This window comes from Heptranchias perlo, chromosome 5 (assembly GCF_035084215.1).
Source record: "Heptranchias perlo isolate sHepPer1 chromosome 5, sHepPer1.hap1, whole genome shotgun sequence".
Lineage (NCBI taxonomy): Eukaryota > Metazoa > Chordata > Chondrichthyes > Hexanchiformes > Hexanchidae > Heptranchias > Heptranchias perlo.
The window spans coordinates 130,615,508-130,643,397 of record NC_090329.1 but is presented as its reverse complement, the minus strand read 5'-3'; the positions used below and the strand labels follow the sequence as shown (position 1 = coordinate 130,643,397).

At 43.4% G+C, this 27,890-nt stretch overlaps 1 protein-coding gene across 1 annotated transcript in view; it reads right to left on the bottom strand.

Annotated features, from left to right (window-relative positions):
* LOC137322115 (inactive tyrosine-protein kinase 7-like) overlaps nt 1-27,890 on the bottom strand; it is a 270,592-nt gene that overhangs the window by 80,505 nt on the left and 162,197 nt on the right. Inside the window, exons 3-5 of the mRNA XM_067985213.1 lie at nt 25,125-25,227; nt 14,168-14,355; nt 1,186-1,333 (exon numbers count right to left, since the gene is read on the bottom strand). Coding sequence (XP_067841314.1) covers nt 1,186-1,333; nt 14,168-14,355; nt 25,125-25,227 — 439 coding nt within the window. The remainder of the gene's footprint in view (nt 1-1,185; nt 1,334-14,167; nt 14,356-25,124; nt 25,228-27,890) is intronic.

The following is a 27,890-nucleotide window of genomic DNA, read 5'->3' as shown; positions in this document are numbered from 1 at the left end:
GGGGATGGTGGGGGGTGAGCAGGACTTTGTCGGTGATGGACGGGTGAGCAGGACCTTGTCGGTGATGGACGGGGTGAGCAGGACCTTGTCGGTGATGGAAGGGGTGAGCAGGACCTTGTCGGTGATGGACGGGGTGAGCAGGACCTTGTCGGTGATGGACGGGGTGAGCAGGACCTTGTCGGTGATGGACGGGGTGAGCAGGACCTTGTCGGGGATGGTGGGGGGTGAGCAGGACCTTGTCGGTGATGGACGGGGTGAGCAGGACCTTGTCGGGGATGGTGGGGGGTGAGCAGGACTTTGTCGGGGATGGACGAAACAGAAATCTTTCTGACCCACTCCTAGATTTGTTTCTCCTCTCTAACTGGATGCAGATGTTGTGTATGGTGGCATTGAATTAATCTAGATCATAAAAAACTGAGCTGCAAGAGTCCAATCAATGGGGAAAAAAAACACCAACTGTCTGTCCTTTCTGACTGCACCAATAATCATTTAAAGAAGAAACACCCGTGCATTTTACTTTCCGTAGATGTGCTCTTCAACAAATCAATACTCACATTGTATAGCCTGTATCAAGATCATGTAATTATTAGGCCCTGACTGAAGAAAGCATTTGCTCAAGACGACAGACTCGGGTTGAGTGAAATGTCTTTTAATGGTGTGGGTCTCAAGACTAGACTTTGTAGGGAGTGACTCAACTGACGTAATTTGAGGGACTCACCAATGCTCCATAAAAAGCAATATCAGAATTATTTTTAGTAGCTTATCCCGCTAGCTCAGTAAGCAAATACATTGCCTGACGTGGTACTGAGCTATACAGACCAGGAAGATCTGAGATTAGATTGACATCTGTGTTCAGTTAACCAGTCTCAATTGGAGCAGTGATTGGATCATTTGATTGTTTTTAGTGCACTGTTCAGGCTCACACAAAGGATATCCACAGATCAGGTATTGGGAGGGCAGCCAGTACTTATGGAATAGTTACCTGTATGAATCAACACTTTCATGTGTTTGAAGAACTTCCTGACATCAGTTGTAAATTTGCTTTTCATCAGTTTGAAGGCACTTACCTTCACCTTGTGCTTTTCAACTGTAGTTAAGAATTAATGTTGTACCTCGTATCATTTGCATTATTGTTCCTTATACTTGCATGTCAAGTACTCAAATCCAAAAACTTAAAAACTCTACCGTGATGAGTTATGGATGACGGAATCATCGAATAACCATTCCTGTATTGGGGGAGGTGTAGCTGTGAACTGACAGTGAAACATGGCATCTTCCTTCTTATTCACAATCTGGTCCTGAGGTCGGATTGCAGGTTGTGGAAAACTGGCATCTGTAGAACACAGACACAAACATACAGTGACATATAAAATTCAGATTACACAACACAGAACAAAATAATTTAGTTATCTGTTCAACTATTACTGTTTCATTTACCTGGACCAAAGTAAAGAAGGCACATGACTTCTCTCCTCAATCAGTTTATGGACATATTAACTTGCATAAAAACTTAGCTGGCTGCAAGAATTACAGGTGGGAATAAAGTCTAAATGGGAGCACAAAGTGGGTGTAAATGAACAAACGGATCTAGGGATCCAGGTACATAAGATATTAAAAGTTAGCTCACAGTTGCAACCCAAAAAACTAATGGGATGCAGAATTTAATCACGAGAGGTGCAGAATATGAGCACTTTTGCAGTTATGCACAGCAGTGGTCAGACCTCATTTGGAATAATGTGTTCAGTTTTAGGCATCACAACTTAGGAACGAAATATTGGCTTTGAAGGGAGTCTAGCAACGATTCACCAGAATTATACCTGGGATGAAGTGACTGAGCTATGAGGAAAAACTAGATGATATAGAGTTGTACGAGATTGATCAAGTGATGCTCTGATGGAGGCATTTAACATAATGAAGGGTCGTGGACAGGTGGATGGGGAAAGACTTTTCTCTCCAGTAGGTAAATCAGAACAGAACATAAAGTTAGCCAATTAAAAGCAATTTCAAATTAAGGTTCACGCACAAAGTAGAATGCAGTGCCCTATATACCACGACTGATGCAGAATCAATCCTCAACTTTTGGCCTTTCTTCGTATTCAAGTTCAAAAAATGCATTTTTGCAGATTTAAACAATTTAGTATTTTAAGCATTGCAGTGCCGAAAGTCAGGGGAGATAGAACAGGATTGCAGGGACTTAAGAGTCTGGTTCTCAGAATTAGCCCTGGGATGAGACTTCAGGAGGAAAAGACTCCAATCAAGAGGTTGGACACGAGTAAGCCACCAGAGTTTTAGAAGTAATTCTTTTGATACTGCAAACAAAACTTAAGTACAGCCCATTTGTCAAATCCACCTCCAGAATGTAATCCATGCTTCAAACACGTCCTGCACATGTCAATCACTTGTCAGTGAGGATAAGAGGAGCTGCATCAGATAATGATCTTAACAAATGCATGGAAGAAGAAAAGAACCTGAAAGCAGGAAAATCTATAATTTTCACCCTTGGTGCTCCCAGGAACATCACTACTCCCAGAAGGCATGACAGTTTTATTTTCCAAACACAATGTCACACCTAATCAAGTTTAGTTGCAGTTCGGTCCCAGAATTCCAACATATTACTTTCATCCTTAATTTTGGTCAGGTTACGTGACTGTGAATTCATCTCGATCAGTGAGGCCAATGCCCCACCCTCACCATACTGGCACAGTTTCTCTGGGATGTCACCTTACCTAACTGACCGCTCTTCATCTGCAATCAGGACAAAGAATATCTCTGGCTATCCAATCACAGGGTGCATCACAGCCAAGCAGGATCCTGTCCTTATCAGATATACACGCTTTGCAGAAAGGGTCACTGGACAACAATCCGGATTAGGTGCCTCGGCGACATATCTCCCCACAAAGCCCAAGCGGGTTGTGGCCAATTCAAGTCCTCCTACTGATTCCCTAATTAGCACCAGCAAACTCAGCACTGCCAAGGAAATTAATCTGGGAACTTCTACAATTGTCAAACAAATTTGTTCCCAGAATTCCAACAAACCATTCCAATTTAGAAATTCTTATTCTTGCCACACTGGGCTTCAATTTATCCAGCATCGCCACATCAGATATAGTTTTTGTCTGAAGGTATTGTACATATTGCCATATCTATGTTTTCCAATTGTGTAGAGTACAACTACCCTAAGGAAATATATTGCATGCAAGGACACAATACCCATAAGAGTTCAGCTTTAATTGCCTGCTCCAACCATGAGTTTGGTTAATTAATCATGGGGGGAGGGTAATGACAACTCTGCCAAAGTGATCAAATTAACCAGAAGCAAACTTCAGCAGAAAAAAAGGCACTATCATTCAGAATGGCGAAAATATCACCCTTGAGCAAATAATTGCCAATAACTACTTCAGAACACAATGAGCAAAATGGGATCACCCCCTTTGCCCAACCATTCTCAACTAAATATAAATACCAACACATTAACACTACTGGTAATCGGTGTAAACGGGAGAGATAATCAAAAGGATGCAATTTTAAAAAGTCTGTAGTTGCTTTTAAATTGCCTTTAGTGGGATTCTAGCACAGCCAGTTCCCAATGCTTGGGTAACAGCTGGCAACAGAGCAAATCTGCCAGATATGCTGAGGCTTGGTTCTTATCCATTCTTCCTAATGGCTGACCTCAGCAAGTCAGGCCATGTGTATTCTGGGGTTGCACCAGGCCTGCTCGTCTGGAACTGGGGACTCTAGCACCCAACTAAACACAATATGAACACATGCAGTTGGTGTCATTGTACAAATGGAAAGAGCACTTTCCAATTAAATCACTAAAATCGCAATGTTACATCTGTACCAGGTCTGAATTTGGTTTAAATCAGAGTTAAATGTACATTTAAAATCAGAGTTAAATGTACATTTAAACAACGGGTGTAAGAATTGTTAAAAAGGCTATTCCTCTGTGATGTGTTGTAAAGTGCCGAAATGGAGATTCGCACCTAGTGTTTTGCTCAGTGTATTCCCAATCTCACTTGATCTGGGGAAGGTAGTAAATTGAGACAATCTAATACTGCACAAATGCATGTACTCTGGAGTCTGTCCATTTACATTGTAGGATGGATTTCAGAACACGAGTGCTCAGAATGGAACTGTGCTTATACAAAGTTATAATGTTCATTTGTTTTTTTTTATTCGTTCATGGGATGTGGGCATCGCTGGCAAGGCCGGCATTTATTGCCCATCCCTAATTGCCCTCGAGAAGGTGGTGGTGAGCCGCCTTCTTGAACCGCTGCAGTCCGTGTGGTGACGGTTCTCCCACAGTGCTGTTAGGAAGGGAGTTCCAGGATTTTGACCCAGCGACAATGAAGGAACGGCGATATATTTCCAAGTCGGGATGGTGTGTGACTTGGAGGGGAACGTGCAGGTGGTGTTGTTCCCATGCGCCTGCTGCTCTTGTCCTTCTCGGTGGTAGGGGTCGCGGGTTTGGGAGGTGCTGTCGAAGAAGCCTTGGCGAGTTGCTGCAGTGCATCCTGTGGATGGTGCACACTGCAGCCACAGTGCGCCGGTGGTGAAGGGAGTGAATGTTTAGGGTGGTGGAAGGGGTGCCAATCAAGCGGGCTGCTTTATCTTGGATGGTGTCGAGCTTCTTGAGTGTTGTTGGAGCTGCACTCATCCAGGCAAGTGGAGAGTATTCCATCACACTCCTGACTTGTGCCTTGTAGATGGTGGAAAGGCTTTGGGGAGTCAGGAGGTGAGTCACTCGCCGCAGAATACCCAGCCTCTGACCTGCTCTCGTAGCCACAGTATTTATATGGCTGGTCCAGTTAAGTTTCTGGTCAATGGTGACCCCCAGGATGTTGATGGTGGGGGATTCGGCGATGGTAATGCCGTTGAATGTCAAGGGGAGATGGTTAGACTCTCTCTTGTTGGAGATGGTCATTGCCTGGCACTTATCTGGCGCGAATATTACTTGCCACTTATGAGCCCAAGCCTGGATGTTGTCCAGGTCTTGCTGCATGCGGGCACGGACTGCTTCATTATCTGAGGGGTTGCGAATGGAACTGAACACTGTGCAGTCATCAGCGAACATCCCCATTTCTGACCTTATGATGGAGGGAAGGTCATTGATGAAGCAGCTGAAGATGGTTGGGCCTAGGACACTGCCCTGAGGAACTCCTGCAGCAATGCCCTGGGGCTGAGATGATTGGCCTCCAACAACCACTACCATCTTCCTTTGTGCTAGGTATGACTCCAGCCACTGGAGAGTTTTCCCCCTGATTCCCATTGACTTCAATTTTACTCGGGCTCCTTGGTGCCACATTCGGTCAAATGCTGCCTTGATGTCAAGGGCAGTCACTCTCACCTCACCTCTGGAATTCAGCTCTTTTGTCCATGTTTGGACCAAGGCTGTAATGAGGTCTGGAGCCGAGTGGTCCTGGCGGAACCCAAACTGAGCATCGGTGAGCAGGTTATTGGTGAGTAAGTGCCGCTTGATAGCACTGTCGACGACACCTTCCATCACTTTGCTGATGATTGAGTAGACTGATGGGGCGGTAATTGGCCGGATTGGATTTGTCCTGCTTTTTGTGGACAGGACATACCTGGGCAATTTTCCACATTGTCGGGTAGATGCCAGTGTTGTAGCTGTACTGGAACAGCTTGGCTAGAGGCGCAGCTAGTTCTGGAGCACAAGTCTTCAGCACTACAGCTGGGATGTTGTCGGGGCCCATAGCCTTTGCTGTATCCAGTGCACTCAGCCGTTTCTTGATATCACGTGGAGTGAATCGAATTGGCCGAAGTCTGGCTTCCGTGATGGTGGGGATATCAGGAGGAGGCTGAGATGGATCATCCACTCGGCACTTCTGGCTGAAGATGGTTGCAAACGCTTCAGCCTAGTCTTTTGCACTCATGTGCTGGACTCCGCCATCATTGAGAATGGGGATGTTTGCAGAGCCTCCTCCTCCCGTTAGTTGTTTAATTGTCCACCACCATTCACGACTGGATGTGGCAGGACTGCAGAGCTTTGATCTGATCCGTTGGTTGTGGAATCGCTTAGCTCTGTCTATAGCATGTTGCTTCTGCTGTTTAGCATGCATGTAGTCCTGAGTTGTAGCTTCACCAGGTTGGCACCTCATTTTTCGGTACGCCTGGTGCTGCTCCTGCCATGCTCTTCTACACTCCTCATTGAACCAGGGTTGATCCCCTGGCTTGTTGGTAATGGTAGAGTGAGGAATATGCCAGGCCATGAGGTTACAGATTGTGCTGGAATACAATTCTGCTGCTGCTGATGGCCCACAGTTGCCTCATGGATGCCCAGTTTTGAGCTGCTAGATCTGTTCTGAATCTATCCCATTTAGCACGGTGGTAGTGCCACACAACACGTTGGATGGTGTCCTTAATGCGAAGACGGGACTTCATCTCCACGAGGACTGTGCGGTGGTCACTCCTACCAGTACGGTCATGGACAGATGCATTTGCGACAGGTAGATTGGTGAGGACGAGGTCAAGTAAGTTTTTCCCTTGTGTTGGTTCGCTCACCACCTGCCGCAGGCCCAGTCTGGCAGCTATGTCCTTCAGGACTCGGCCAGCTCGGTCAGTAGTGGTGCTACCGAGCCACTCTTGGTGATGGACATTGAAGTCCCCCACCCAGAGTACATTTTGTGCCCTTGCTACCCTCAGTGCTTCCTCCAAGTGGTGCTCAACATGGAGGAGGACTGATTCATCAGCTGAGGGAGGACGGTAGGTGGTAATCAGCAGGAGGTTTCCTTGCCCATGTTTGACCTGATGCCATGAGATTTCATGGGGTCCAGAGTCAATGTTGAGGACTCCCAGGGCCACTCCCTCCTGACTGTATATCACTGTACCGCCACCTCTGGTGGGTCTGTCCTGCCAGTGGGACAGGACATACCCAGGGATGGTGATGGAAGAGTCTGGGACGTTGGCTGAAAGATATGATTCTGTGAGTATGGCTATGTCAGGCTGTTGCTTGACTAGTCTGTGGGACAGCTCTCCCAATTTTGGCACAAGTCCCCAGATGTTAGTAAGGAGGACCTTGCAGGGTCGACTGGGCTTGGTGTTTTGCCGTTGTCGTGTCCGGTGCCTAGTGGTCCGATGCCGGGTGATCTGTCCGGTTTTATTCTTATTATGACTTTTCGTAGTGAGATTTTACAACTGAGCGGCTTGCTAGGCCATTTCAGAGGGCAATTAAGAATCAACCACATTGTTGTTGAAATGTCTAGTTGCATGACTTCTCCGATATTAAAAGGGAGGACGAATGATTTGTACAGGTCATCAATAAAAATGCATTGCTAATCTATATGGGTTGGCTGAGTGTCCAGAGGGTACTTCTGTCGCTTGGACTACTGTGCCTCTGGCAGAAGTGATAAAATATAAATGTAGCTTTCGTGAATCATTAGAAAATAGTGTCAGAAAGTTGGGTGCAAGCATGCCACCTGGTTGGGAAGTGATCTGAAAATGAGCTCAAGAGGTTGGGGAGAATAGAAATCTGCTCCACAGAAGAAATTTGTGAAACCATGCCCTTATCCAAGAATCAAAACCACTTATGATGGGCTTGGATCCTTTTGCTAACCGCTGGGGAAGGTGCTGAGAAGGGAACTCAGTCCATAAAAGAAATCTGGTCATGTGCATAGCCATAAAGCTTGGAATTCAAGGAAAAAATTATATCCGGGTGGCAGTATCTCACAAGTAATTCCACAGTAATTCAGCCTCTTTACAGTGCTAACTGGAGTACAAGCTAAATCTTATGTTATTAATGAGATACACGATATACCGAGTCTCAACCAAAATCAAAAAGGATGCAACACAGCGTGCATTATACTCATTTCACTTGTGATCGACTTACATCTTTTACATCGACTTACCGATAACCACGGCTGCCGCCCAGCTGGCTCAGACTGAGATGCAAGCTACTGTCTTTTGTTAAATTGTTCCCAGATTACAACTTGTGCTAACATAGAATCATAGAAGTTACAACATGGAAACAGGCCCTTCGGCCCAACATGTCCATGTCGCCCAGTTTATACCACTAAGCTGGTCCCAATTGCCTGCACTTGGCCCATATCCCTCTGTACCCATCTTACCCATGTAACTGTCCAAATGCTTTTTAAAAGACAAAATTGTACCCGCCTCTACTACTGCCTCTGGCAGCTCGTTCCAGACACTCACCACCCTTTGAGTGAAAAAATTGCTCCTCTGGACCCTTTTGTATCTCTCCCCTCTCACCTTAAATCTATGCCCCCTCGTTATAGACTCCCCTACCTTTGGGGAAAGATTTTGACTATCTACCTTATCTATGCCCCTCATTATTTTATAGACTTCTATAAGATCACCACTTAACCTCCTACTCTCCAGGGAAAAAAGTCCCAGTCTGTCTAACCTCTCCCTATAAGTCAAACAGTTACATTGAATTGATCCTGAAGCTCTGCCTTACCCTATCTACCTGTGTCCCGATTGACTTCAAGATCCACATCCTGCTTTCAAATACCTCCATGGCTTCACCCCACCCTAATTAGAAAAATCCTACAGCTACATATCTCGCTCCAGAAGTACCTTCTGCTCCTAGAGGTTACTTGTAATTCTCTGCTCCCTCCATTTCATCATCACTGGCTCCACTTTCAAGCACTTTGTCCCTGTCCCCTGCAACTCCCGTTTCAGTAGCTACGCGCTGCCATCGCCTCCCCACCTTCAAAAGCGAAGCAACCTCTTTGGCACCCCAAACTTTGTCATCCATTTTACCCCTACTCCTCGGTGTCCACTTTTTCTTCCAGCCGACATTTCTGTCCAGATGTGAGCAGCAGTACCTGAGAGTCCGAATTGCTCTGCCTCTCCCTATGAATCCTGGACCCCCCCACTGCACAAGTCCCTAGCTCTGCCTTCCCCTCGACACCAAACGTTCAGCCATTCCCCACCCCAAATCCCAATGCTCTACTTCCCTTTGCCCGCCATCCTGACCAAGGAAGAAATTAACAACTGGTGTAACATCCAACATGTGCTCTGCTCATTAGCACCGGAACTGGATTCACTAATAAATCCAATAGGGAATTCAGGAGAAACTTTACCCGAAGAATGCTAAGAATGTGAAACGTGCTACCACAAGGAGTAGCTGAAGCAAATAGCATGGATGCATTTAAGGGGAAGCTAGATAAGCGCACAAAGGAGACAGGAATAGGCTCGTGTGGAGCATAAATGCCGGCATAGACCAGTTGGGTTGAATGGCCTGTTTCTGTGCTATAGACTCAATGTATTATAAATCTGATAATCAAACTCATATTGTAAAATCCTGCTTGGTGTCAGAAAAATCAGATGACTATCAGAATGCAAACAGGGACTTGCAGCGACACAGAAGTCCAGCCTTTGATCTACTCCACTACTTCCCAGGCAACATCATCAAAGTAATATGCAGGACACAGTATGGATCCACCCATTGTGTGTGACTGGTTTGTGAAACAAAGAGTGGCTTGTATGACATACACTGCAGAGCTCTGACCTCATCTCAGTGACATATAGAAAACAGGCAACAAATCACAATGGCTACTGATATAAAGGGGATGAGTCACATAACTTGCATTTATGTAACGTAGAAAAATGTCCCAAGGCACTTCACAGAAACGTAATCAGACAAAATGGCTGCCGAGCTAAAAGAGATATTAGGAGAGGTGACCGAAAGCTTGCTGAACGAAGTGGTATTAAGATGGGTCTTAGAGGAAGAGAGGGAGGTGTAGAGGCAGAGAAATTTAGGCAGGAAATTCCAGGGCATAGGGCCTAGATGGTACGGCCTCCAAGGTGAGGCAAAGAGAGGGGAATATGTACAAGGGGTACAGTGGAGCAGTGGTTGTGTTACTGGACTAGTAATCTAGAGGCTTGGACTAATTATCCAGAGAACGCAAGTTCAAATCTTACTATGGCAGTTTGTGAATTTGAATTAAGTTTTAAAAATCTAGAAATAAAAAGCTGGTTTCAGTAAAAGCCTTTGCTGGAGATGTATCCAGCTACAATTGGATAAATAAGAGTGGAACTAAACCAGTGCGATACCACTGAGCTAAACAGTGGAAGAGGGGTGTTAGAGTAGGATGTTGTGTTGATTGTATCAAAGGTTGTAGTGGGATCAAGGATGGAGGGTGCACCATGATCACATTTCTGACTGATGAGGGCTGTTTCAGTATTGTGGCGGGGAGGAAACCGGATTAGAGATTTTCAAACAGGGAGTTGTGGGATAAATGGGCATGGATTTGGGAGGTGACAACACGTTCAAGGACTTGAGAGAGGAAGTTGGAGATTGGGTGGTAGTTTGCAAGGACAGAGGGGTCAAGGGTGGGTTTGTTGGAGAGGGTGATAGAGTTTTGAGAGGTAGGGGGACAGCACCTGGAGAGAGGGAACCATTTATGTCATCTAGCATGGGGACCAGACAGGTAAGTTGAGCGATCAGCAGTTTAGTGGGAACAGGGTCAAGAGATCAGGAGGTGGGTCTCATGGACAAGATGAGCTTGGAGAGTGGATGAGGGCAGGTGGGACAGAAACTAGAGAAAGATGCAGGTTCAGGGCTAGGGCAAGGGGATGCTTTAGGAGAGGCTTAGCTTAGTGGGCAAGGGAAGGGAAGCAGCAGAGGCAGCTGAACAGATGGTCTCAATCTTAGTGACATAGTCTATGAACTCCTCGCACTTGTTGGAGGTACGAGCAGAGGATGAGGGGGAGAGGGATTTAAGAAGATCGTTGGTAGTGGAGAAAAGAAGCTGGGGTTATCTTTCTAGTGTGATACTGGAGCAGTGGGCGGTTTTGGCAGAGGAGGGCAAGGCTTGATGTGGTCTAGTCAGACCTAGTGATGGATGGCTAAATCAATTGTGTGCTAGACACGCTCAAGTCTGTGTCCCTTGGACTTGTGGGAGCATGAGTACGTTATTGTGTATCTACTTCACAGGGAACCGCAATGAATAGGAACGGAACTAGTTTATTCTTCCAAATGTCTCCCTTCCTCATGCCATGGGGTGGAGTTCCAGAGGTGCCAACAGTTCCCTGGTACCTCACCAAAGTGGTGATTTTTCAAGTGAGAGTTCATGGATGCCATTCAACATGGGAAGGCATCACAGCTAATCCTGTTCTCACACAATAATCTATGGACGCAAACTTTCCACCAGTTATTATTGAATTGAAATCAATCACAAGAATATGGGCTGATTTTTTTTGTTTTCTCCAGCCTTTTTCTTTTTTAAATATTTATTCACTTCCCTAGGCTACTTATGTAATCCCAGCCAAGTTCAGCTAACTCATCACGGGTCCTTTTGGAAGCCATTATGGATTCTGCATCCACCCCTTTTCTGGTAGGGCATTTCAAGTCCTAACAATTCTACATTAAAAAAAAATCATAACCTCTTGCCTTTATTCTATGTTGATGATCTTGAATTTATGCCCTATAGTTGTAGCCTCTTCAACCATGGAAACATTTTTTCCCAATTTACCTCAAAGCCCCTTGTAATTTTGGAGACCTCTGTTGGATCTCCTCAACCTTCTCAGTTCGAGTTAAAAAAAGATTCTGTATCTCCTCATAACTAAAACCTCTCACCCCTTAGTACATCTCTGAACCACTAGGAAACTGAAGAACATTTTTTTTGTTGAATTCACCGTTTTTTTAGGCTACAATTTTTAAATTCTGATTCTCGATTCAAATTAAGACCAGGGAAAAATTTCAATTAAAAAAAAAATGGACTAATGACCCTTATTAATGTTGAAATTTGATCAACGTACAGTTCTCATGACTGTAGGGAATAACCTAGCAGAGAGTCAAATACAAGCATGTTTGAAGCACTTGTTTAGCTCTTCAGGTAAACATCAAACTCCTGGAGCTTGACTCCAATCTAATTCCAACATAAATTAGCAATCAACTCTTCTATGTGGGGAAACCCTGCAAATACTGACATTTCCAAAACTCCCACCGTAACTTCCAAAAGACATTGTCACCTACCCAAAGGAAAATCAAGCAACTTTGCAGAAGTTTTATTTTTTATTAGTAAACAATAAACTAGCATACAAGAGAAATAAGATATTGAAACCCTACTGATGAATATCGTCTGGTCTCACACGTCAAGAATGGCTACTTGGGTAAGGTATTGGGAGGGCTGCAGTACAAGTCACTGCTTTTATGCATTAGGGAAAATTATGAAATAATTTGATCTTCAGTTAATAAATAACAGGATTTTATAAACCAAGCTCTCAGCACCAATCACTGCTACGCTAAGCCCATTTACAAAGGACCAACATCAACGAGCAATGCTAAAGCCTTAAGCTGTGCCTCAGCATTCCGATCCCATTTGCTCTTTCTAGTTTCTACTTAAACAAGGTCAGAGAACAGTTGGACTTCAAGTAGGAAAAGACAGGAACTGCACATTAAAGCATGGCCAACTATCAAAGCTACTGGAGTGTGGATAGTCAAATTACAAATAGTCATTGTACTCATATCCGATGTCAGGGCTAGGGCTTCAATCCCAAGCGCACACATTAATTCAGCTAAAATTAAAACACCTTCAATAACAGATTACTAGTCGCGACATTATAATATATAGAAAAAAATGTATTAAACTTTTTATATTTGGTCAATAGATGAATTAAGTAGGAAAGGAGTTCCCAGGTATATGATAAAGAGGATAATTTAAAAAAATACAAGTCCATTTTGCTTACCTGCAGATGCTGTAAAATTTTATTTACATGGGGTAATAGTTCACTGGAGTAATCTGTGGCATCTTTTCACATTTTAATACTCACACGATAATGCATTTCTCAGTATTTATGCAGTAAATGGACAGAAGCAATAATTTATAGGGAAATAACCGTTTTACACTAGAATTTCAGAAAACTGGATACAAGAACAAGTCCTTAGGATGTAAAAGGTTATTTTGGCCACTCCATCCAGAATCAATGCATGATTGTTCCCTAAAGTAGGGGGATCAATTTAACTCGTTGATTCCCCGACTTAAGGGAAATTCCTACCTCCCCTGAAGATAATCAGGCAGTGTTAATGGGCCGGATCCTACTGCAGCAGGACATCTCACGGCATAACTTGCTGGAAGTGCAAGCTGATAACAGCCTGGTGAGGCCAAACAGACATCTGCAACCTTAGTTAATGGCAAAACAGTGTATCTCCTTAACGAATAAGATTTAAGGATTAAGAAACAGAGGAACGGTGGAGAAGGAGGGTGAATTAAAGTCAAATCAGGTACAGAAAGAGAGAGAGAGAGAGCGGGAAAGAAAGATTAGTTTGAGAGACAAAAAGGAAAAGAAAAACTTAAAAATGTGAAAGTTGACATTTTAAAAATCTCTAACAATTGACTATATGCAGGAATGAGATTGAACACTTTCAATTGTTTCCACTGTGGGCCAGAGAGGTTGATTGGTATTGCATTAACAATTACCATGTTGTTAAAAAGGTACTTGTGCTCTTAATTACTAGACTTAACATTCTGTGACAAGTTTAATGGGCAATTGATTTGCAAATCCAGCAAGTTCTTAAAAATAATGGGGAGGCTAAGGGTGAGATGCCATTTGTGAGAAGCAAACAGCAGAGCAGCGTAAATCGACCAGCAAGTTCTGGAGATTCGCAATTCACGGCATACCTCTTACCCCTGAAATAAAAATAGCAAGTGCTGGAAACACTCACCAAGTCAGACAGCATCTTGGAGAAAAAAAGTTAACATTTCAGGTCATCGGCCTGAAACGTTAACTCTGTTTCTGCCTCCACAGATGCTGCCTGATTTGCTGAGTGTTTCTAGCAATTTCTGATTTTATTTCGTATTTCCAGCATTCACAGTATTTTTCTTTTGTCTTAATTCCCTGAACTTGCTGGCCGATTTGCACATTAATAATGGCGTGCATCGTTAACATGCCATTATTTTTCCAGCAAGATCTGGCCTATTATCTCAACAACTTAATTTCCCTTCTTATCAGATATTGAATCAACTCTCTTTTCAAGGCATCAATCAATTGCTTTTTCTGGGACTCTGATCCACATGTTCACTATCCAAAGGTAAGCTTTTTCACCCTAATTTCCAACATTGCTCAAAGCTAATGAATTTAATAGTTTTACTTGTACACGTTAACTGAGTGTACTGAATCTTAAATCAGTTCTAATACTCTATGATGCAGTTAGCTAGACTAGTAAATTCAACTCATTACTTACCAACGATCATCACAGTGAAGTTGTCATTGCTGCAAATGTTTCCCACAGCATTCCTCGCACAGCAGTAATAAACACCGTTATCATCAGGAGTGGCACTTTTCAGGGTCAAACTGCGCTCTTTGTTGTTAAACGTGTAATGGCTTGTATCTGTTAACTGGATGCCATCTCGGAACCATTGCCAGGTGGGACTAAAGTTTGAAGAAACAAAAACAAATGTCATGAGGCAAAGTTCAAAGGCAATGATGGAAATATACAGAAGACAGGATTTTAGATCGAAGTGGTGTAAAAACAATGAGTTACAACCCAATTTTATCATGAATGGTTGTGAACTAGTTTGGCCTAGAAACCAATAAACTCAAGGCCAAAAGCTTAAAAAAAACACAATATTGAAAACCATTTACCCATAATTATTGCAGAAACAGCACAAAGAAAACGTACTGAAGGAGATTTACATCAGAAGCAAGAAAGTAATAGTTTGCGTGAAGATGCAAGTGGCCTGGAGCTTGCAGAGAAGAGGATGCTCCAAAGCAGAAGTTAGTGACAACAAACAACCCCTACCACTGCACTGGGAACCAACAACATTTTTTCCTGTTTTTAAACAGGATCCATATATTTATCTGTGGTTTATAAATGCCACCGAGCTAGTCTTAGACATCCATCCAGAAAGACTCTAGAGTCCTTCAATGCGGCATCCCAAATGATTCTTAAATAATTCCAGGGTGTTCATTTCTATCATGCGACCTGGAAGTGCACTCTACGTATTAATCACTCTCTTGAAGAACCTCCTGACATCAGTCCTAAATTTGGCTTTTATTGGTTTGAACCTGTGTTCCCTGGTCCCACTCTCAACTTAGTCTGAATTAATTTTCTGGATTTAACTTTCCCATGCAATTTGCTATTTTGTACAGCTAGTGAACTATATAATTTGAGCATGTCTTCAGCTGATCCCATTTCAACCCAACTCCTGAACACGTAACTACCTTTTCTTAGCCCAATTTCTGCAGACTTCATCAATAGCTTCGTTTTCTCATGCATCATTCCTTCCCCATCAAAACTGCCATAACCAATTCTACCTCAAAGTTCAGCTTTAATATGCCAGTCTTCTCCAACTATCTTCCCAACTTCAACCTCCCTTTCCTACTGTAAGACCTCATAAAAAAGGTTCTGAGTCCGGTGGTAACTTCAGGTGAACTTTATTACAGTACTTCAGTCATGGTGGCAGTCATCAATGAACGAACAAAAGTTTTGAATACAGTATTCCCTATACAGTTCACATACCATTGGCTTACCGACATCAGGTGATCTGAGTTGCAATGCTGTGATTGGTCCCCTGGGTTTTACAACAGCTGAGTCATTCGCTGTCGTGTCCTGATTGGAGCCTTAACCTCTCCACATATTTGACGTGGTTGACCAGTTTGTTCTCTTTCACCATCTCTTTGCTGTGGTCTACCTCCATGGCACAAAACTCACTTCTGTGTTTCCTACCTGTCTAAATGTAATTTCATATCTTCTGCAATGTCTTCTCCTCCCACCTTGCATGTTCAGGTGGGGACTGCCCATCCTGTGCTCTCTTCTATTCCTCATCCACATGTTGACCCTGGATAGCATCACCCATTAGGTAAGGGGTCAGTTTCTATGTGTATGCAACACCCAGATCTATTCCCCGCCAACATCCCCAACACCACAACCAATGTGTTGCCGGATTGCTTGAAAAACATAATAGTCATGGAAGAGTCAGAACAACCCCAACTGTTCCTCCCCCGCCAGAAACTCTGCACTCTAGCCTCCCCATCTCGTCAGCGGCTGGCTTACTCAGGCTGACTGAGCTGAGCTTCAAACTCCATATCTTATCCAGATATGGTGAGGCACAGAGCGCATTGCGACGAGAGTGGATTGTGAATTGAGTGGCAATTGAGAATTTGGTGAGAGTGGGACTCTGCGGTGAAGGAGTGGGTGACTTGAAATTAAAATTTAGTTTAAAATTTAACTTAGAACTTTAAAAGAAACTGCAAGTTAGTTAATGATTAACAGAAAATGCAAGTCAGTGGCAGTTAAGTCAATCAGCTGTGAGCAATTACCTGAATAGAGGGTAATTACTGAGAGTTGGAAGCTGATTGAGCAGTTGTAACTGGTGTTCTCAAAAGGTGTATAAAGTAGAAGGCTATCTGCTGAAGCACAGAGCGCATTGTGAACCAAGTGGGAATGTGAGAATTAGATGCTAAATATTTTTTTAAAAAAGCAAAAAAAAGACAAAAGTAATTATCTATAAATAAATGTAGACTAAGATATGCTGAGCAGCTTGTGTGTCTGGACTGCTGTGAGTTGGAGTTTGTGGACATTGAAAATGTCCCGAGTGAACGCATCTGCAGTAGATGTCTCCGCCCCCAATCTCTCCAGCTCAGTCATTGGGTTGGAGTGTGAGTTGTTGACACACTGACACATAAGTGAAGGGGAGGAGCATCTGGACAGTTTGCTCCAGACCTTGGTCACACCTCGTAGAGAGGCACAGGATCAGAACAGGGTTGGTGTGACCGAAAATGCACAGAATAAGGAGAATCCAGGTGAGATAGAGAACAAGGATCCACAGAAACTGATCCTATCCAACAGGTACAATGTACTTGCTACCTGTCGGAAGGACCGCCAGAATGCTGACCATGGCACCTTGGAGCAGGTGGCTGTCCAAAGTGGGGAGGAGAAGCGTGATGTGGTAGTTGTTGGGGATTCAATAATTAGAGGGACAGATAGCATCCTTTGTAAGCAGGATTAAAAGTCCCACATAGTATGATGCTACCTGGTGCCAGGGTAAGAGACATCTCGTACCGGCTTGAAAGGATATTGGAAGAGGAGGATCCAATCGTTGAGGTCCATGTTAGAAGCAACAAAATAGGAAAGATTAGAGAGGAGTGGTGTGGGAAAGAGGGGTTCCATTTCATGGGGCACAGGCACCAAATTCTGGGACAGGAAGGAACTGTACCGTTGGGACGGGCTCCACTTGAAGCAGGGTCCTAGCGAAAAGGATAAATAGGGTGGTCATAAGGACTTAACACTTGTAAATGGGGGGGGGCTCAGGTGGAAAGGTAGTCTAAATAATAATTATAAAACAAATGCAAACAAAAAGGAAGAGAATCGAGTAGTCAGAAATTATGCTTTTGGCACCACAGGTAAAGAGAAAACAAAGATGTCAAGTAATTAAATCAGGAGAGAGAAATAAGAAATGGTGAGAAAAACATTAGAGCAGAAGGACAGTTTAGGGTGTGTGGTCCAAATTAGTGTTCTTTGTACAAACGTATGGAGTACAAGGAACAAATTGAAAGAATGGCAGGTGTAAATTCAACTTAGAGGGTACGACATGATAGCCATTACTGAGACATGGCTGCAAGATGGTCAGGACTGGGAACTGAATATACCAGGTTATAAGGTCTACAGGAAGGATAGGGAAATGGGCAGAGAGGGAGGAGTAGCCTTAGTGATTAAGGATGCAATTACGTCAATGATATGAAAGGATATAACAAGAGATAAGCAGGCAGTGGAGACAATGGGTAGAATTAAGAAATAGAAAAGGATTTAAGACTGTAGTGGGAGTTTTGTACAAGTCCCCTGGTAGCAGCTGTGAAGCGGCAGAATGTATAAATGTAGAGAGTAGACAAGTATGTAGCAAAGGCAGAGTGGTTTTAATGGGGGATTTTAACTTTCATATAGATTGGGATAAGCAGACGAGCTCATGTCAGAAGGTAGCGAATTGTGTGTTCAGGACAGTTTTCTGCAACAATATTTCCTAGAACCAACAAGGGGGCAGACCATATTAGATTTAATATTGAGTAATGAGCCAGATTTAGTTAACAGTCTAACGACGCATGAACATTTATCTCATAGCGATCATAATATGATCGAGTTCAACGTTGAATTTAAAAGGGAGAAACCTGTATTAGCTACTAAGATTCTAAATTTAGGTAAGGCTGACTTCAAAGGGATGAGACAGATTGTCCACAGTAAACTGGGCAAATCTGTTAATGGGTAAAACGACAGATGATCAGTGAGAGGTATTCAATACAGAACCAGTTTATATCCCAAAAGGGGCAAAAGCCCTATTTGCCAGAAAAAAACATGGACAACAAGAGGCAAGAGACAACATAAAACAAAGAAAAAGCATACAAAAATACAAAAAAAAGCACAGATCCTGGCGGCTGGGAGAGGTACAAAGAACAGCAAAGGATGACAAAACAGATAATTAAGAGCTACAAAAAGGGAGTATGAAAAGAAACTTGCAAGAGATATCAAAATCAACACAAAAATTTTTTACAATTATATTAGAAAAAAAAGGGTGATCAAAAGTATTGTGGGGCCCCTAAAAACTGATAATGGCGATATTTTAAATGAAAATAAGGAAATGGTGGATGTATTAAATAATTACTTTGGATCAGTATTTACAGTGGAGGAAGAGGATAGCATGCCGGACACCCCAAGGAAACTAATTTTGAATCAGGAACGGGGACTCACCATAATTAACGTAAGCAAATTAATGGTAATGAACAAAATAATGGCATTAAAGCGTGATAAATGCCCAGGACCAGATGGTTTCCATCCCAGGGTTTTAAAGGAAGTAGGTGAGAACATTGCAGAAGCCCTAATTATAATCTTCCAAAGTTCTCTCGATTCAGGAACCGTTCCTTCAGATTGGAAAATTTCATGTCACTTCGCTATTTAAGAAAGGTGAGAGGGAAACTCGGGCATTATATACCAGTTAGTCTAAATCTGTTGTCAGGAAATTGAGTGTCTATAATTAAGGATAGAGTGACTGAACACCTTGAAAATGTTCAGCTGAACAGAGAGCCTACATGGATTTGTAAAGGGTAGGTCATGCCTGGCGAACCTGATTTGAGTTTTTTGAAGGTGACTAAAGTAGTGGACAGGGGAATGTCTATGGATGTTGTTTATATGGACTTTCGGAAGGCATCAGGTAAAGTTGAAACTCATGGAATTGAGGGCAAATTATTGACCTGGTTAGGAAACTGGCTGAGCGGCAGGAGACAGAGAGTAGGGATAATGGGTAGCTCCTAAAATTGGCAGGATGTGACTAGTGATATCCCACAGGGATCTGTATTGGGGCTGCAACTATTCACTATTTATTAATGACTTAGATTAAGTGAATGGACAAAACTGTGGCAATGTAGGCAAGTGTGAGGTCATCTACTTTGAACCTAAAAAGGATAGATCACAGTACTTTCTAAATGGTGAAAAGCTCAAAATATTGAAGGTCCAAGGAGACCTCGGGGTCCATGTACATAGATCATTAAAATGTCATTGACAGGTACAGAAAATAATCAAAAAGGCTAATGGAATGCAGACCTTTATATCTAGAGGACTAGAATACAAGGGGTAGAAGTTATGCTACAGCTCGATAAAGCCCTGGTGAGTCCACACCCGGAGTACTATGTTCAGTTCTGGGCACCACACCTTAGGAAGGATATAATGGCCTCAGAGAGAGCGCAGCATAGATTTACTAGAATGATACCTGGACTCCAAGGGTTAAATTATGAGGAGAGATTACACAAACTAGGGTTGTATTCCTTGGAATGTAGAAGATTAAGGGGTGACTTGATTGAAGTTTTCAAGATATTAAGGGGAACAGATAGGGGAGAGAGAGAGAGAGAAACTATTTCTGCTGGTTGGGGAGTCTAGGACTAGGACATAGCCTAAAAATTAGAGCCAGGACTTTCAGGAGTGAAGTTAGAAATCACTTCGACACACAAAGGGTGGTAGAAGTTTGGAACTCTCTTCTGGTCACAGCAGTTGATGCTAGCTCAATTGTTAATCATAAATCTGAGATTGATAGATTTTTGTTAACCAAAGGTATTAAGCAAATTAACCAATGGGGCTAAGGCGGGTATATGGAGTTAGGTCACAGATCAGCCATAATTTCAGTGAATGGCAGAACAAGCTTGAGGGACTAAATGGCCTACTCCTGTTCCGATCATCAAGCCTGCCCATTTACATCTTCACAACTTCACTCCCAGTATTGATGAGCCTTTTCACCACCAGATTTGACTCCTCTAATACGCTCTTGCCAGTCTCCTGTGGCTTCACGCCACATACAATCCAACTCATCCACTGCGTACATGCTGTCGTGCACGAAGCTCTCCCACTTGATTCCCATCTGTCACCTCTATTGGCTTCCTGTCCCCAGACACATGGAATTCAAAATCCTTATTCTCATTTGTAAATCCCTCCACTGCCTCGGTACATCCCACTTCCACAACCTCTTCCATGTGCCTGCACACACTGTACACTCATTTGGTCCTGGTCTCTTTTGCATTATCTCCCTCTAAGCATTGTGCTATCAGTGGCAGAGCCTTCACACATCCCGGTTGTACACTCTGGAATTTTCTCCTTAAATTCCTTCACCTTGCTACTTCTGTCTCCAGATGCTACCTCTTTAACCATCGCCCAGTCGGTTTCAGTCTGTGAAATGCTTTGGGGTATTTACTATATTAAAAGCTGTACAAGTTCAAGTTATTACTGCTCTTCTGTTGGGACAGGGAGCCTGATCAAGCTGCAATGCATCCATCGCCATCTCAGGTTACATATTGTCCAAAACATGACTACTCAACTTAAACCAAGCTCCTACAAATATTAAAAATAGGTCAGTAAAACAAATTACTCTGCTGCCATAAGTGAAGATTGTTACATGGGAAATGATTGGCTGAAGGTCAGTGTAATGAGCAAATAACTCATGAGTAAATAAGCAAATAAACATTGGTCACATAACCGTATTACAAACTTGGTCAGAGTAAACAAAGGAAATAAATACAGTATCAGGGTGGTAAAGTGGAGAGGGAAGATACAAGTTTCATGGAATCATACAACACAGGAAGAGGCCATTCGGCCCATCATGCCCGTGCTAGCTCTTTGAAAGTAGGAGAGCTTCGTGCACGATAGTATGTACGCAGGGAAGAGGGACTTTAGTTACATGGAGAGATGACAGTTGTTCTCAGAGCAGAGAAGGTTAAGGGGAGATTTAATCGAGGTGTTCAAAATCATATGGGGTTTTGATAGTGTTGATCAGGATGGTCGGTAACCAGAGGGGGCAGATTTCAGGCGATTGGCAACAGAACCTGGGGGAAATGAGAATTTTTTTATATGCAAAGATTTATGATCCGGAATGCACTGCCTGAAAGGGTGGTAGAAGTAGATGCAATAGTAACTTTCAAAAGGGAATTGGATAAATACTTGGAAAGGAAAAATTTGCAGGGCTATGGGGATAGATCAGGGGAGTGGGAATAATCAAAGACAGCCAGAATATCATCCCATATTTTGCAGTGAATTCTTTGGTGACTGATCAGGATTATTTTGCTCGGAGTGAGCGTCCGCAGATTGAAAAGTGGATGTATCATTTTAGTAAATTTCCTCTGCACTCTCTCTAAGGCCTTCCTAAAGTGTGGTTCCCAGAATTGGACAATACTCCAATTGAGGCCTAACCAGTGTTTTATCAAGGTTTAGCATAACTTTCATGTCAGCAAAATTGCTGCCAAGATGTCGCCTAGCATTTCACTGAAGTAGAGGGAGTGCAAATTACCCTGGTTTCTCTTACACACCGCCTGTTAGCAAACCACGAGCAAAACTTCTGACTTTAGGATTGAGCCAGATGACCACTTCGGAGAGATGAAATTCAAAGTTAAAGGTTAAACCCACTAAAAGCAGGACAAATCCAATCCGGCCAATTACCGCCCCATCAGTCTACTCTCAATCATCAGCAAAGTGATGGAAGATGTCGACGACAGTGCGATCAAGCAGCACTTACTCACCAATAACCTCCTCACCGATGCTCAGTTTGGGTTCCACCAGGACCACTCGGCTCCAAACCTCATTACAGCCTTGGTCCACACATGGACAAAAGAGCTGAATTCCAGAGGTGAGGTGAGAGTGACTGCCCTTGACATCAAGGCTGCATTTGACCAAGTGTAGCACCAAGGAGCCCTAGTAAAATTGAAGTCAATGGGAATCAGGGGGATAACTCTCCAGTGGCTGGAGTCCTACTTAGCACAAAGGAAGACAGTAGTGGTTGTTGGAGACCAATCATCTCAGCCCCAGGACATTGCTGCAGGAGTTCCTCAGATGTAAGGACTTGCACAATACCAGGTTATAGTCCAACAGTTTTATTTTAAATCACAAGCTTTCGGAGCTTACCTCCTTCCTCAGGAGGAGGTAAGCTCCGAAAGCTTGTGATTTAAAATAAAACTGTTGGACTATAACCTGGTGTTGTGCAAATCCTTACATTTGTCCACCCCAGTCCATCACCGGCATCTCCACATCAGGAGTTCCTCAGGACAGTGTCCAAGGCCCAACCATCTTCAGCTGCTTCATCAATGACCTTCCCTCCATCATCAGGTCAGAAACGGGGTTCTTTGCTGATGATTGCACTGTGTTCAGTTCCATTCGCAAACCCTCAGATAATGAAGCAGTCCGTGCTCGCATGCAGCTAGACCTGGACAACATCCAGGCTTGAGCTCGTGAGTGGTAAGTAATATTCGCGCCAGACAAGTGCCAGGCAATGACCATCTCCAACAAGAGAGTCGAACCAACTCCCCTTGACATTCAATGGCATTACCATCGCCGAATCCCCCACCATCAACATCCTGGGGGTCACCATTGACCAGGAATTTAACTGGGCCAGCCATATAAATACTGTGGCTACAAGAGCAGGTCAGAGGCTGGGTATTCTGTGGCAAATGACTCACCTCCTGACTCCCCAAAGCCTTTCCACCATCAGCAAGGCACAAGTCATGAGTGTGATGGAATACTCTCCACTTATCTGGATGAGTGCAGCTCCAACAACACTCAAGAAGCTCAACACCATCCAGGACAAAGCAGCCCGTTTGATTGGCACCCCATCCACCATGCTAAACATTCACTCCCTTCACCACCGGCGCATCGTGGCTGCAGTGTGTACCATCCACAGGATGCACTGCAGCAACTCGCCGAGGCTTCTTTGACAGCACCTCCCAAACCCGCGACCTCTACCACCTAGAAGGACAAGGGCAACAGGCACATGGGAACAACACCACCTGCACGTTCCCCTCCAAGTCACACACCATCCTGACTTGGAAATATATCGTCATTCCTTCACCGTCGCTGGGTCAAAATCCTGGAACTCCCTTCCTAACAGTACTGTGGGAGAACCTTCACCTCACAGACTGCAGCGGTTCAAGAAAGCGGCTCACCACCACAATTAGGGATGGCCAATAAATGCTGGCCTTGCCAGCGACACCCACATCCCATGAACGAATAAACTAAAATTCTGAAATGTAAAATGTTGGCTTACTGTCGTTCCAGTGATTCTTGAAGTAATTTTCCCTATTTGGTACAGGGAGTATTTCTTCTTCTCTCTGTACCAACAGGCAGAATTGGCAGAAGACAGCTGCAGTCATCTACACCAGGTACAGACGAGCAATGCGGAGTCCATGGATCCGAAGGCACAGAAAATGCAACTAATGGTGTGATTCAACTTTTTAGTATTATGCTTTGTGAGAACAGTTATAAGAATTATATTTGAATTTGATTTTTGGACTCTAGGGGAATCAAGGGATATGGGAATCGGGCAGGAAAGTAGAGTTGAGGCCTTTGATCAGCCATGATCTTATTGAATGGCGGAGCAGGCTCGAGGGGCTGTATGGTCTACTCCTGCTCCTGTTTCTTATGTTCTTATGAATCATACAAATTCAGGAAAAGATAAAACTGAAAATCAGGAAGCCTACTCACAAGCATCAGCCAAGGGTTTGGAGTGGAATCACTTCAAAAGTTAGAAAACTTACAAAAAAAGGATGCTTTTGGCAAAACAATCTAACTGTTTTAGGAGACAGATGGGGGAGGGAGGAAACAATATTGCAAGTAAGATAAACGGATCGCGAGATGAGTTGGATTGCAGATTTGAAGAATTGCAGAAAAAAAATCTTCAGCTGATAAGTGATGAACAAGTCATGTAAGGCCAATATATCTAGGAACTGAACTGAGAGATCACAACCACCATTATTCAAAGTTTTAATGCTGGTTGAACATATAGATCACTCCACTTGTTAGATGTTTGAACATTGCTGTGAAAATAAATCCCTATGTGAGTTACCTTAATTACCAATTTACATTCCTTTTACCTGCCAGGATAAGGAACATAGGAACAGGAGTAGGCCATTCAGCCCCTCGTGCCTGCTCCGCCATTTGATAAGATCGTGGCTGATCTGTGAGCTAACTCCATATACCTGCCGTTGGCCCATATCCCTTAATACCTTTGGTTGCCAAAAAGCTATCCATCTCAGATTTAAATTTAGCAATTGAGCTAGTATCAATTGCCGTTTGCGAAAGAGAGTTCCAAACTTCTACCACCCTTTGTGTGTAGAAATGTTTTCTAATCTCACTCCTGAAAGGTCTGGCTCTAATTTTTAGACTGTGCCCCCTACTCCTAAAATCCCCAACCAGCGGAAATAGTTCCTCACTATCCACCCTATCTGTTCCCCTTAATATCTTCTAAACTTCGATCAGATCACCCCTTAACCTTTTAAACTCCGGAGAATACAACCCCAATTTGTGTAATCTCTCCTCGTAACTTAACCCTTGAAGTCCGGGTATCATTCTAGTAAACCTACGCTGCACTCCCTCCAAGGCCAATATGTCCTTCCGAAGGTGTGGTGCCCAGAACTGCTCACAGTACTCCAGGTGCGGTCTAACCAGGGTTTTGTATAGCTGCAGCATAACTTCTGCCCCCTTGTACTCCAGTCCTCTAGATATAAAGGCCAGCATTCCATTAGGCCAATAACAATTTATTGTTGCCACGAGCAGTGACTTACGTGATGTACCATTATAACTGATTTCCATTTTACAATGCTATGCCTTACTGAATACAGTTTTAACCACAAAAAAGAGGCTGTCTTTACTACCTAACCATTGGATATAGGAAGGGCTCGCTTACCGTGGGTGTCCATCAATGTGACAGCGCAGTGTGATTGGAGCTGATGTTTGTATTTCAGACACACTGGGTGGATCTTTCAAAATCACTCCTCCTGTCTCTATCCCTGAAATAAGGAATAGGATAAAATGTGATTAACTAGAAAAAAAACAGGTGCTGCTCAGAAACATATTTCCTCCAGGTCCCTCATACTTTTACTGACCACAGCTGAATCTTGCATTGCATTCCAACAATTCACTTTCAATCTGAATCAGCGTGTCCTGAGTCAGCACAACTCCTCCTCCGCCTACCCCCCCCCCCACCCTCCCTTGCTCCACGGACACTTGACTGCACTAGTCCATACAAGATCAGTTATTTGTTTCGATAATGTAATTTATAATTCCTGATCACAATACATATTTCTTGGGCCAAACTCCAATCCATGTAGCTGCAAATTTGCTATTGCATCAGACAACTACTGCCATGGCAGAGTTCAGGCAAGGTCAATTTAATTTCCTGCCGGATAGGAATCTACAGTGCCTTCAAGTCACGCACTAATTCTCCAAAACCATTAACTGGCAACAAGGACAGATCATGAAAGGGAAGAAATGTTTAATGTAATGAAATGAGAGCTTTTGAAATTATCTTCAAAGTACATTCCAGGGAAGGTTTAGTTTTGCATTGCTTCTAACCCCTCTGACTGGGGTGGGGTGGGGTGGGGTGGGGTGGGGAAGAGAAAATCTCTGGCTTTTTTGAACTAGTAGGTTTCTTTAAAAGTAAAATAGCTTCCATGTGCAAAAAATTTTGAAAAAGAATGCCCAATGCAGAGACTGGCCAAAGAGCAATTACCATAATGCCATAAATTCACATCATCACATCAGCACTGATCTTGCACAATATTGGTCACAAAACAGGGAAGAGCAGAATGATTGAAGACTTCTGCCTAATATATGGGAAATAAGTTGGTTCAGGTGTTACATGAAAGGTAACTTGTGCATTTTGATAGGTGAAGGAGCTTTCCAATATTCCATGGGTTAAAAGTCCACCCCATGCCCTTCCAATCCCAGCTAATAAGCTATGTAGACCTGGGAGGTTCCAGGTTTGAACCTTGGCTTGTGCCGAGTTGCCCAATGACAGTCAAGGCAGCAATAGAGACATTACAATTGCTTGGTTCATCTGGGTTATGGAGGAGAAATACAGGCTACAGCTCCCGCTCCTGACAACCATTCGCCTAGAAGAGTGAGTGTGTGAATGTGTTGGGAGAGGATCGGACTGTGCACGGCTGCTCCGCACATTTAACATTAAGGCTCACTAATCAATAATGGATATTTGGGTACTGCACTGGGAGACAATCAGCACTTGAGGAACTGTAGCCTAGCATAGAGAAGAGCAAGGTGGGGAAACAGAGGGGAGGAAGTTGGTAAGGAGAGAGAAAAAGGACCACCCAAAATTCCTCAACTTCCAAAACAGCTTGCAAAAATGGAAGAAATATGTTTCTCATAATAAGCTGTCTATAAATTTAAGATTTAAATCCTGCTTGAAGTGGAACTAACCCTGACATTGCAATGAATTCAACCATCACAGCATAATTCATATGCAAATACTTCACTCTGCAGGAAACCCCTGGATCCATTCCCCAAGAGCATCCTGTACATATGTTGAAGCTCCCATGATAACATGCCTATTTAATATAACCTTTTCAATTACTCTATTAAACCATTCTATGCATTTAAATTTTTATTGCCAATGCATAATCTTATATGTGCTTCTGAAAGTGGCACTGGCCACCCCGCTTTATCTTACTTAAATGATCATTCATCCATGAGCCGGGACTGTTACGGCAAGCTATTTGACCAGTGGGGGCCACACAGCCAAGGCCAATCCTATCTTCACCCAATATCCACACTGTCCACCAGAAGCCACCAGATAGCGATCAAGAGCAGGAACCTTCGCCCCTTCCCTAACCCAAGGTGTTAGGACAAACACCAGTCTACTGCTGCTCTTGACTGAAATCAAGTAACTTTGCACAGTTTGAAACCGCAGCCTTCTTGATCTATACGGCTTAACCACTCATTAGCTTAAACAGCTGAGCTACTGAAGGAGCCAAAAATTTAAATTCCTGAATGCTTTACATATGCAGAATCCCAATGTTAGTTTTTTTTTAAACTGTCCTCGCTTGCACTTTATAATAGTTGCCATTTAACCTCTTCTACAACAGCCATCCTTTGAAGATACAAGTTTAAACAAAAATTTGTTTTCGGGATGTGAAAGATATTGGAAAGGCCGCATTTATTGCCCATCCTTAATTACCCTGTGGTGGTGGTGGGCATTCTTGAACCACTGCAGTGCTTGTGGTGTTGGTGCTCCCACAATGCAGTTAGGTAGGGAATTCCAGGATATTGATGCAGCGACGCTGAACATAGAAACATAGAAAATAGGAGCTAGAGTGGGCCATTCGGCCCTTCAGGCCTGCTCCGCCATTGAAAATGATCATGGCTGATCGTTTAACTCAGTACCCTGTTCCTGCTTTTTCCCCATATCCCTTGATCACTTTAGCATTAAGAAATATATCTATCTCCTTATTGAATACATCTAATGACTTGGCCTCCACTGCCTTCTGTGGTAGAGAATTATCTTCAAAGTACATTCCAGGGAAGGAGTGAAGAAATTTCTCCTCATCTCGGTTCTAAATGACATACCCTGTATCCTGAGACTGTGACCCCTGGTTCTGGACTCTCCAGCCATCGGGAACATTCTCCCTGCATCTCGTCTGTCTAATCCAGTTAGAAT